The following is a 13,296-nucleotide window of genomic DNA, read 5'->3' on the forward strand; positions in this document are numbered from 1 at the left end:
GACTAACCAGCATAGGCATTTAACATAATAAGTTCTTCCATATCAAATGGCACATTTAATTATGTGATGCAAATTAACAAAGACCAGATCACTGGGTGACTTTCTGTATGCAGCAGCATAGATACTGGTCACATTGAGAAGAACTGATAAGTTCTTGGCCTTTTCTCTGTTTTTTTTTTTTCCATGACCTTTGAACATGGTTTTGAAAATCCATGAGTTTGGGTTTGAGTTTTATTAAATTTTTATACCGCCCTTCTCCCGAAGGACTCAGGACAGTGTACAGCCAAGATAAAAAACCAACCATATAAAAGTTAAAAACAATTTAAAATTATTAAATAGTTTGGCCAATAATCTAAAATAAAATAACCCATTAAAATAATATTTTAGGCCAGCCCTGCTTGATGGAATAATAGTGTTTTAAGGGTGTGGCGAAAGGTACGGATGTCGGGAATCCAACGAATCTCCGGGGGCAGCTCGTTCCAGAGGGCAGGTGCCCCCACAGAGAAGGTTCTCCCCCTGGGGGTCGCCAGGCACCCTGGCACCCTGAGGAGACCCTCTCTGTGGGAGTGTACTGGTCGATGGGAGGCTATTGGAGGCAGAAGGCGGTCTCGTAAGAACCCAGGTCCTATGCCATGGAGCACTTTAAAGGTGGCAACCAACACCTTGAATCACACCCGGAAGACCACCGGGAGCCAGTGCAGCTCACGCAGGAATGGTGTTACATGGGAGCATCGAGTCGCCCCCATAATCACCCGTGCGGCCGCATTCTGGACCAGCTGGAGCCTCTGGGCACTCTTCAACGGGAGCCCCATGTAGAGAGCGTTACAGTAGTCCAGACGAGAAGTGATGAGGGCATGAGTGACCGTGCGCAAGGTGTCCCGGTCCAGAAAGGGACGCAACTGGTGGATCAGGCAAACCTGATAAAAAGCCCTCCTGCCACAGCCATCAGATGGTCTTCTAAAGACAGCTGTGAGTCCAGGAGGACACCCAAGTTGCAAACCCTCTCTGAGGGGGCCTAAATCTCACCCGCTGTAGTCAGTGATGGAACCAACTGACTATGACGGGACACCGGAAACCACAGCCACTCGGTCTTGGAGGGGTTGAGTCTGAGCTTGTTTCTCCCCATCCAGATCCGTACGGCCTCCAGGCATCGGGTCATCACTTCAAGGGCATCATTGGGGTGGCCTGGGGTGGAAATGTACAGCTGAGTATCATCAGCGTACTGATGGAAATCCACCCCGAAGCCATGGATGATCTCACCCAGTGGCTTCACATAAATGTTGAACAGGAGGGGTGAGAGAACCGACCCCTGAGGCACCCCACAAACTAAGCGCCTCACGGTCGACCTCTGCCCCCCTGCCAACACAGACTGCGTACGGTCAGAAACGAAGGAGGAGAACCACCATAACATGGTGCCCCCCACCCCAACCCCTCCAACCGGCGCAGCATGATACCATGGTCGATGGTATCAAAAGCTGCTGAGAGATCTAATAGGACCAGGACAGAGGAACAATCCCTGTCCCGAGCCCTCCAGAGATCATCAACCAATACTACCAATGCCGTTTCCATGCTATACTCAGGCCTGAAGCCCAACTGGAACGGATCCAGATAGTCTGCTTCATCCAGGTACTGGGGAAGCTGTCATGCCACTACACTCTCAACAACCTTTGCCACAAAGCGAAGGTTGGAGACTGGACGATAGTTTGATAAAACAGCCAGGTCCAGAGAAGGCTTTGTGAGTTTTTATGTCTTAAGATTCCAAGCATGGCACATAATTTCAAAGCTTTAATAATCAATACTGTACACATTATGCAGCAGGCAAATGTAGATAGATGGGGAAAATTTAAGGGGATTTTAAAAAGATTCAAACACAGTTTGCACATGATTTTTATTTCTTAAATGTTTCTCAAGTCAAATAAAATGGATCAGCTACCAGAAGCTTATCTTTCTTGCTCCAAGGCTCCTAAACACCACACCTAAATCCCATTTTTCTAATATATTAAGCTGCGCTGCCAAAGCTTAAAAAATAAGTAAAGGTCTAGTATAGTTATCATAACGCAGCATGGAATTACACATATATTTTCCAGACAGAGCATGTGATCCTCACATAATAGGACACATACACTCCCTCTCACACACATACTTCCTCCCTCCTCTCTCTCTCTCTCTCACACACACACATGGGGGGGGAGGAGAGAAAGAGAGATTATTAATTTGCAATGCTAATAAGCATTTCCAGTTTAACTGGGTGTTGTACACATTCTGAAATCCATAATGTTGGTTAAAACAGATAACACAAATAGGCAAGATAAATATCATGAGCATAATGAAAATGAAAACTGAAAATCATAAATCACCATATCTAATAGCAGAAATCTAAGCACTGAAAACCAACAGGCAAACTCCTTATCAAGCAGAATAGTCACAACAACCCAGATCCTGAGATGGATCAAAATCTTTAGAGACTCTCTGAAAGTCATGCATGAAAGGGCTATTTGAACATCTGTACCTTAAGAAGAGCACCTAAAAAGACATGTTTCTTTAGCTCCCAGAGAGGACAATCCTTGCTCAAGGGAAGATGGAGATATAAGGGTCAGGAAGATTTATTTAACCAGGCTGTATCCAGCAACTGTATTCCAAAAAGTAATGAACTTAATACACTTCTGAAAGGTCACAAGTTCTTGTGTTCTTATTTATACCTTATCTGAGCCTTGGAGATTTATACAACTGATGAAAAATGCTAAAAATGATCCATTTTCTCTTAGATGTATGGCAGTTTAAAAGAAAGAATGCTGTTTCAAAATCATATAATAGTCTAGGCAACAACAATAACAATCTGAAGCCAAAGTCTCATCCAAACTTGATCGTAGCTACCAAAATCTCAAAATTCAACTAATCACTGTAGTAGAATTCCTTAACGCTTGGACTATTAAATCCAAGAATGCTCACTGAGCAAAGTCAATAAGTATCTTGGCTAGAAAATGTAACAACTGGAAGAACACATCTAGAGGGCACTTAAGAAGATGGTTCTGTGTGTATAAGAGGTACAATAAAATATGCCAAACACAATTTAACACCCAATGAAGTTATTTGTAATATACTGTATAGCTGTGTTCCCAGGCATATGGGTTGGAGCATCAATTGGAGCCCAGGGTATGGTTATGTTGATGGATGTTTGTTTTATCTTAACCACCAATTATATATTTGTGTGTTCGATTTTTATTACATTATATTGCAACTATTGTCAGCCACCCAAAGACACCATAGTACCAATCTCATTGTACATATGTTGTGCACTGACAATAAAGATTTGAATTTGAATTGAATTTAGTAAGGTGAGTGGCCTTATCAATGGAATGCACGAAGGAACCAAAAATACATAATGAATACAAAAAGCTGAATCAAATGTACTAGGCATGTTATCATCTACTTCCCCAAATAAATTTCATACCATTATCCTAACATCCCAAAATCTGAAGTAAGACTACTAAATTTTGTTATAAATTCCCTTAATAATAAAGAAACTGCAAGCAAAAGTTTAATATGATAACATCTATCGTTTGACAAAGCATGGAATATTGCATTTAAACTCCAAGAATTTTTCATCTCCTTTTTTGGGGGGTGGGGAGAGGGAGTATATTGATTATATTAACATTTAACTAGAAGGGCTGAAGACTATTAAACTTGCATGCCTTGATAATTTTTTTCCTTTATTTATATAATTTATATAGCATCCAATTCAACCAGATGACTCTGGTTTCTATATCGGTATAGGTAACATGATTAAGCTGGGGCAAGGAATGCAAATACCAAGGTGGTGATTCAGATCTCATGATTAAACTACCATCTTGATTTCCTTTGTCCCCACAAAGGAGACAAAGAGACATCCCTAGATTAAGTGCTAATAAAACCAGAACAATCCCAACTTTAATTCTCTTTAAATGTCAGTAAACGGTGTATGTCTTTAGATGATTTGGCACAAAAGGCCAATTTAAACAATTTGCATAAGATTTTCATCACAGCATGAAACCGTGGGAGAAGCATCTCATCCAATTCTTTTAATTCTTCTTACCTTGTGATAACATCTGAAGTATGCAGCACGCTCATCTGAAAATTTCTCCATTCTTCTGGGCCCTTTGCTGGATGCTTTCTTGAAGACTAGCCAACATCTCTGATAAATCTATGAAAAACATACACAAACATACTTCCCCATGACTTGTATGACAATGGTTTTATGAAAATATACACTCATAAATATCCATACGCACTTATCCATCTAAACATGTTTAAATCCTCCATCTAGGATTTAAAATTAGGTCTATGCAATTTGTCCAGTGATTCCAAGAGACTTGAAGTTCAAGTATTTTGGGACCCATCTCAGCAATTAAACGTCACAAATAACATCCTAGTTTTGGGTTAAGAGATTATACTGTTATAGACCAGTAAATAATTCAAAATCACTGTGCAACTATGAAAATTTTCAGATGTCAGCACTCACCACTTTGTTTTTTTCTCTTACATTCACTCATTAATTCATAATCATACTACACATGGAAGCCTTTTTTTTTTTTTGAATGACCAAATTAAACAAGGAGAGAAGCAACCTAGAACTAAGGAGAAATTTCCTGATAGTCAAGTTCATAGATAACACAAGAATCCTGTTGTAACTTTTCTGACTCTGTGGTGTTTTCATGTCATTTAGCTTTTTCAAATATTACATATGGGATAAACATATTTTAGTATTTCTAGACTGCTCTCAGTGAGACTATCTTTTACAGCTCGACTGATTGTCTTAGCAGTTTAGAAAATAAGGAGTAATATCAATATCAGTCACTGTCACTGTCTTCCTCATCAGTGTTCCTCTATTTTAGCAGCTTTATGATGTATGGACTCCCAGAATTTTGTAGCCAGCATGGCTTCATCAGTAATTTAGGAGAACTTTTCAGGAATGGCTTTATCGTAGGGAGATTGTTTGGAGGCAGCTATTACGTCATTACAGAATGGAATGCAGAACCAAAGAGATGGTGGGTGAATTATTAATGCTATATCAACCTTGCAAAGTATTCTGCCAAAGTCAGGTGCAATCTGACCCACTGCCAGAATTAAAATATAATTTAACTATTATTGTAGTCAGTTTCTGTGCCTGGAATCCAACAAGGTAAATAGGGGGAGGGACTGTTCCATTTTATTACATGCAACAAAACACCACTGAATGGTTCTGATGTCTCTTCCCCATCTACTTATTCTCTGAACATTTACATCAGCATGGTGTCACTCTTCTTCCATCTGAGTAAGGCTGTGTTTCTGGACCAAATACCTAAAACTTTACAATTTTGTATTCTGAAATCAGTTACTTAAAAGCATGAATGTTGATTATTATATTGCCAAGGGAGTGTCAGAATAGACATTGATCAACAGCTGGAAGAAGGAATGAACGCCCCACTTCATGATGATGATGATAATGATGATGATGATGATGATGACAATGTGCCATCAAGTTGTTGACCAATAGTAACCACATAGATTTTGTCAGATTGATCTGCCAGAACCTGAAGATATCTTGGAAAGAATGTAGGATTGTGAAGGGTCTTGAGAAAGTTTGACTTCAGATGTATTATGCTCTTACTGTCTCTCCCCTTGCTTTTTTTTTTCTTTTGCTTAGGTTAATTTTTTTTTAAAAAAATTAAAAAAAAATCTGTTTCAGCCTTGTGTTATTCACCCAATCATCAATGTGGTGGCCATAAAAACGATTAAATGTTGTTTAGCAGGAATATGAAATGAAAGTTGGAAGGATCTTGAATAAGAATGATATAGTCAAAAACATCTGAAAATTTTGATAATTGTAAATATTTATATATCCTGGTTGCAATACTTTGATATGTTGGAATGTTAGAAGATAAATGGGAACTGTCTCTCAGGATAAGCTTAACTTTTATTCATTGACCATGTAAAATCAGTTGTAATCATATAATGACAACTACTACCTCTGATTTAGTCTACATTTAGTGTACAATCTCCAAAATCTCAATGGAGAGTTTATAGTTGAAACACCTAGCTGAGTTTTTTTATTCTTCCCAGCTCTTTATTTTCTCTTGTCTGATGAAGAGCTCTGCTCTTCTTCGCTCTGTTCAGTCTTGATAAATGTACTGACCTACTATGGTTAATAGATTTTCTTTTAAAGGACCAAACTTTACTCTGTTTACTTTACAGAAGTCAGGAACTTCTGATTCTATATGATGTGATAGACTGCAGCAAGCTGGATTCCTAGGAGATAGGGAGGTGCATTCCAGACAAATAAGGATAACTCAGTTGAGATACCTTGTGTGAGAGAAAGAAGGTGAAGACAGTTCCTCCCTAATAATTCTCAGAGTATATGGCAGATGCAAATAATAGAGTGTTTAGTCTGGCAAGAGTCTGTCTATAGGTGTGGACCAATAAAGAATTCAGTTTGAAAAAATCACTACGTGTCTTTCTTGGTTTGGGAGCCTAACAAACTAGGAGAACTAAATCCAGTACCACCAAGGTTTTGAGCTAACTGAAATGGACATAAATGACACAACATTTATAAGCTAAAAATGCAGTTAAAAGCAACAGTTATTAGCATACAATTGTTATGTTGTACTTTACAACTGTAACATACAATCAAGTTTGTTCTTGGTTAAAATTCATTTCCTTGGCAACAACTTGTCCTGCTGTGGTTTTAGAACGCTGTGCACCAGTAAGTACCCCATATTTATAAGTGTAAGACTTTTTGTAAGACTTGTAATTTCTTAAAAATTACAGGTGGGTGGATGAAATCTCTGGAACAGAAATTTGATGGCTACAAGATTAAAGTTCAGTCTTCAGTGCTTCCGTCTTTTAACCAGGACATATGCAATTAAACCATCTTTTGATTCAATTCACTACAGTCAATGTAATGGCAGAAAGTTTTCGAATTTTGTGAACATACCACAAACCACATTAAATGTTTAATAATTAAATTCTTAATTAATTATATTATTGTTTCCATGAACACTATCATATCCATTCAAAGCAATTATTCAGAGCATCTGTTTGTGTCTTTCTGCTCAACTGAATGTGGGTAAATGAAGCTGTTTGAAAAACACAGCTCAATAGATACTCTCGGTTGTTTTCCCCTCTTTTCCTTTTCTTAAAGCTACTGTCTTTGACAAGCCATTCAGGTGATAAAACTGTTGTCAGAGCATCAAGCAGAAAGTCTCATCCCAGAGCATCAACATGTTTTGGGATATATTCTAAACACGTATTGGCAGGAGAGGAACTTCAAATTTAGTCTACTACTTCATTTTCCTTTGGGGAAAATATCAAGGCTCAAAAATACAACATCCAGCTTTTGCATGCAAGACAGGTATAGCATCTCCAGGTAGCACTAGGAAAAAAATATTCTCTGTCTCATCACCTGGGCAGATGTTGGAATTAACCATTGTTCACATTGCTTTCGATTAACCTAGGAAGTGACATAATGGTGTTGATTTTCAAATCCTGACAATTTCAGGTACAATGGATAATGACATGGGAAACTGGGAGTTGAGGCTCAGCAACATAAGAAAGGCCACACCTTGTCCAACTTTGCGCTATATCTTTCATAAATCACAACTGGCTGGATCCACCCAGTGAGTCAAGCTATAAACCATATACTTAGATAGATATATAAAATGCACCTTATCAATACAAGAGCATCAATGAAATCCCTGTCTTGGAAAATCACTAATTTATCCCTGTTCCAAAAAGCAGGAAAAAATGTTGTGCTTCCTACTATCCCTTTCACCATTCCTACAGTACCATTCCTGAGCCAGGAGGGAGGAGGAGGAGGAGGAGGAGGAGGAGGAGGAGGAGGAGGAGGAGGAGGAGGAGGAGGAGGAGGAGGAGGAGGAGAGGGAGAGGGAGAGGGAGAGGGAGAGGAAGAAGAAGAAGAAGAAGAAGAAGAAGAAGAAGAAGAAGAAGAAGAAGAAGAAGAAGAAGAAGAAGAAGAAGAAGAAGAAGAAGAAGAACAACAACAACAACAACAACAACAACAACAACAACTAGTAATAGTAGTTTAGAACTAAATTTCTCAGTGTGCTACATGCATCCTGGGCAGTTCTCCTACCATTGTTTCAATAGATATGGTGCCCAATCCACATAGAAGAACAGGAGGAGGAGGAAGGGAGGGAGGGAGGAAGGAAGGAAGCTAGATTACTGGTGCATCCCCAAAAGTCACATTCATTCTACTACAAAACATAACCTATGTTCAGGTGAAAAATGAGAGCAATATCACTATTTAGAGAGTCCAATGAAATGCATTGTCAGGATTTCATTTTTGTTGTTGTTGTTTTTGTGTATAAGGACTGCAGAAAAACATGCATAAGGACAAAGGAGGCTTAATGTATCCCCGAGTGCTGATTCTTCAAAATGATTAATTTGCTGCTTTCATTAAAGCCAAGGAATAGCAAGAACTTCACTTTTCTCTATTGATCCCAAGCATATGGCAACTATTAAGGCAGGTTTTTCACAGCCAAGAAGCTAAGCGGTAGCAGTTTGTTCTAAACATGGAGGATCAAATATCTGAAGGAATGCCAGAAGTAAATGAGATTGGTTCATTTCCACTAGCCCCAGACAGGCACTTACAACTTCAGCTCTACATCTGCTTAAACAAGCTGCCAATAACTAGGAAAGCTCACCTAATGGCACTTTAAAACACCAAAAATGTAAGGGGAAAAGACAATTAGTAGATTCTGACAATAGGCCTTGGCATGGCTCTTAATTGTAATCTACATTAGAATTAACTTTTTCATCTCAACCTTTAAACATTTCTGCGCTCTTGAGTTCTGACAAATGCCTCCATAAAACCAAGAAAGCACTTTGTGAACTGAGTTTGTTCATTGTGACATAATCTGCTTAACCATACAGGAGGCATTGGTTAATGATATCAACTGGGACTGGAATTTCTAACACTAAGCAACATCATATGACTGCATCACTTAGTGATGGCAGTTTCAGTTGCCATTGTTAAGCAAATCGTTGTGGGTCATTAAGTAAGGATGTCACATGGCTCCCCTATGAGAGCATATGCACCAAGACAAATTCCTTGTGTGTCCAATCACACTTGGCCAATATTCTATTCTATTCTATTCTATTCTATTCTATTCTATTCTATTCTATTCTATTCTATTCTATTCTATTCTATTCTATTCTATTCTATTCTATTCTATACAATCTCCTGCTGGCTTCCCCATGAACTTTGCTTGTAGAAAACTAGCAAAAAAGGCTGTAAATGGAGACCATTGTGACTGTGGGACATTGCAGCAGTGGTGAAATTCAATTTTTTTTACTGGTTCTGTGGGCATGGCTTGGTGGGCATGGCAGGGAAGGATACTGCAAAATCCCCATTCCCACCCCACTCCAGGGGAAGGATACTGAAGAATCCCCATTCCCTCCCCACTCCTGCGGGAAGGATATTGCAAAATCTCCATTCCCATCCTAGCCAGAGGTGGCATTTGGGGGTTCTCCGAACTACTCAAAATTTCCACTACCGGTTCTCCAGAACCTGCTGGATTTTCACCCCTGCATTGCAGCATTGTAATTGGGAGTCAGGTATCCAGACTGTGATCATGTGATTGTGGGGCTGCTGCGACAGCCAAAACTTCAAGGTTCAGTTGTAAGCACCAAAGAGTCAGTGTTGTCGCAGGGTCGAACATTCACTGAATATGTGCTCATTAAGCAAGGACTGCCTGTAATTTACTGAACAAACTGCTGTTGGGAGGATACACACAACATACTATTCTGAGCAATGGTTGGCTCAACCATTGTTCCAGTGATCAAGATCCTCAGAAGGATTGAGAGCCACAATCCTGCTGAAGATATATCACACATATAAACTGAATTTTCAGGAATTTTGTCTTTAAAAAGATGTTATGGGTGTTGTTGTTATTTTGTTTCACATTTTAGGACTAATATGAATGTTGATTTCAAAATGAGAGTCAACGTCCCATCAGTTTGCAGCAGTCATAATGAGACAGACCTTTGAAAGTTGCACAATTCTGATTCTCAAGCAGGATATTCTAAGATGTCAAATGAGATTATAGCTTTCTTAGGTAAAACTATTTGAAAAGGGACGTGGTGGCTCAGTGGCTAATGCTGAGCTTGTCGATCGAAAGGTCGGCAGTTCAGCGGTTCGAATCCCTAGTGCCGTGTAACGGGGTGAGCTCCCGTTACTTGTCCCAGCTTCTGCCAAACTAGCAGTTCGAAAGCACGTAAAAAATGCAAGTAGAAAAATAGGGACCACCTTTGGTGGGAAGGTAATAGCATTCCATGTGCCTTTGGCATTTAGTCATGCCGGCCAAATGACCACGGAGAGATCTTCGGACAGTGCTGGCTCTTCGGCTTTGAAACAGAGATGAGCACTGCCCCCTAGAGTTGGGAACCAGCACATATGTGCGAGGGGAACCTTTACCTTTACCTTTAAAACTATTTGGAGCTCACAATGAAATCCTTTTACTTCAGATGATTAGATAAATAATAAAATGTGTACCATTGGACTTATTTATAAAATGTAGGAAACATAGGTAATTTAAGGAAAAAACAGTATTTAAAGACAAGATGCTTCTCCTGGGTTTCAAACAGAAATCTTCCCTGTACAAAGCAAATGTTATAACCATTATATTATTAGAGCTTTTCTAACATAGTTCTACATGATTAGACAATGTTAAGCATTTAACCAAGATGAGAGGTCTTACTGCCTCTGTGAAGTAAAAATGAATTGTTGGTATTAACCTGGAACAAACTACAGCATTTTGTTTGAAATGACAAGAATGTTCAGTGCTTCACAGAAGCAATTTCTGGAAATAAAACAGAAAAACATATCCAGAAATCACTTGATTAGTAAGTAGGAGGACTGATATGGATGTCAGTCATTCCCACCTGGTAGAGTGGACCAGGACATCAACTTCACAGGAAGGTTAAAACTTCAGATGATTTCATGTTGCATATCTTACTGATTTAGCTGTGGGTATGAACAACAAGGGGACCCGGTGGCTCAGTGGCTAAGATGCTGAGCTTGTCGATCAGAAAGGTCAGCAGTTTGGCGGTTCGAATCCCTAGTGCTGAGTAACAGAGTGAGCTCCTGTTACTTGCCCCAGCTTCTGCCAACCTAACAGTTCAAAATCATGTAAAAATGCAAGTAGAAAAATAGGGACCACCTTGGTGGGAAAGTAACAGCGTTCCGTGCACCTTTGCCATTTAGTCATGCTGGCCACATGACCACGGAGACATCTTTGGACAGCGCTTTGCTCCTCGGCTTAGAAATGGAGATGAGCACCGCCCCCTAAAGTCAGGAATGACTAACATGTATGTGCGAGGGGAACCTTTATCTTTACCTATGAACAACTACTGTAGGACAATATGAATGTGCAGTTTATCAGCCTGGCATTTTCCAGCACCGGATGCCAGTTGTAGTAAGACTTGGAAGGACCCTTAATTATCACTTTTTAATGTATAGGAAAGTATACTAATCTCCTAAACCTCTTTTTTTCCTTCTTCTAGGCATGCTAAAATAAGATTTCTCTTCACCCTATTGTCTGCCCATTGGCCTTCCGTTCTGCTTGAAATTCCATTTTTTGCAGGATTCTTCAGTGATCTTTTTTCATTTGAATCTCATTGGAAAGAGCTTTCATCTCACTGGAATAACAGTGGTCTTGCAGGAAATGACCAAAGAGATTACCATTTTAATACATGGGTGCATGTATGTCTCTCCGTGTCTACATGTTATAATATGAAAATGCACTGTGCTGTCCTTCAAAGTAATGATACAGGGTCATTTCAAGGAAAAATGTTTTACAGATGTCTGAAAACATTATTTTCAACCATAGAAGGAGATAAAAAGTGTTACTTTTACATAGCATGTAGTTAAGCTGTGCTATATGTTGGTACATTATCTGACTGTGGCCTTCATTTAGATACTTCTGTTGGAAACAGGAATGGTTTCAACAGGAATGGATTCAAAAGGGAGCAAGAATGAGCGAGTCATTTGTTCCTGTATCTTCCTTCATTTTTAAAGTTCTTTATTTTTATTTATTTATTGATATGCCACCCATCTCCCTGATAAGGCGACTCTTTAACAATACAAACAGTTCTATTATTTCCATTTTAAAAATTTAATTTGGGATACACAGTCCACATTGAGAAATCTATATTTTCTGTTCTAATTGCTGCCATTGGCACTAAGTACTAGGCACTAAAGATCTAGTGCAGGGGTGGGTTCTACTTACCTTTACTACTGGTTCGCAACGGGGCTGCATGCGCGCGCGTGCATGGCTTGTGCACACACTCTTCTGCGCCTGCGCAGAAGCATTTTCATGACATCAGGGTCAGTGGGCGGGGCCTCCCGCCGGTTTTACTACCGGTTCTATAGAACCAGTGCGAACCAGGGGCAACCCACCACTGATCTAGTGCCAAAAGTCTACACTGAGTGAGACTGATAAGTGGATTGGGCTGGTTTCTCCTTTCATTCACAGACTGCTGGGCATCCCTTATGATATGCGACTGAACTACCATTGGTCTTTTGAAAATGTCTCTCTACTGGTTTGAATGATCAAAGCTCATCTGTGTTCTACTTCTCTGATATTATGTCTTATAATTCATGCAGATATTTCTCTCTGCTCAGAACTATGGGCATTCCAGTATCTATCTATCTATCTATCTATCTATCTATCTATCTATCTATCTATCTATCTATCCTGTTTCCTCTAAAATAAGACATCCCCTGATAATAAGCCCAATCGGGCTTTAAAATACACACACACCCCCGGAAAATAAGCCCTCCCTGAAAATATTTAAATGTATGTGCAGCCAGTCCCCGCCATTTCCTCTGGTTAGGGTTAGGGAGACAGAGCTGGAAATCAGGTAAGATGGCAAGAGGAGCCCCATCTTGCTCCATGCGTCCCAAAGTAATAAGACATCCCCGAAAATAAGGCCAAGCACTTATTTTGGGGTTCAAAAAAATATAAGACAGGGTCTTATTTTCGGGCAAACATGGTATCTATCCATCCATCCATCTATTTTCTATCATCTATCTATCTTCTTTGGGTAAGCAATGTTATGCGAAGCACACAAAAAAGTAATAAAAATAATAAAAAGTAATGAGCAAAGGAAAAGTGAATCGAAAGGAGACAAAAAGGAAAGCTAAATTTACACCAACACCATTCCTCATAATATTACCTACTTTTTATCCTTGCCAACCATCCTATCTTCTATCACATCCATACCCAGATCTGACATTGCCTTTTGCTCTTCATATTGAGT

The 13,296-nt window shown here is 39.5% G+C and overlaps 1 protein-coding gene across 2 annotated transcripts in view; it reads right to left on the minus strand.

The window, feature by feature from the left end:
• Positions 1 to 13,296, minus strand: part of DOK5 (docking protein 5) — a 61,903-nt gene that overhangs the window by 25,460 nt on the left and 23,147 nt on the right. For both annotated transcript variants that reach the window (XR_004594010.3, XM_034433038.3), the window contains exon 2: positions 4,073 to 4,180. Coding sequence is in view for 1 of the 2 variants with exons in the window: in XM_034433038.3 (XP_034288929.1) it covers positions 4,073 to 4,180 (108 nt within the window). In the remaining variant the exon portion in view is untranslated. The remainder of the gene's footprint in view (positions 1 to 4,072; positions 4,181 to 13,296) is intronic.

This window comes from Pantherophis guttatus, chromosome 3, assembly GCF_059756535.1.
Source record: "Pantherophis guttatus breed Tessera chromosome 3, ASM5975653v1, whole genome shotgun sequence".
Taxonomy (NCBI): Eukaryota; Metazoa; Chordata; class Lepidosauria; order Squamata; family Colubridae; genus Pantherophis; species Pantherophis guttatus.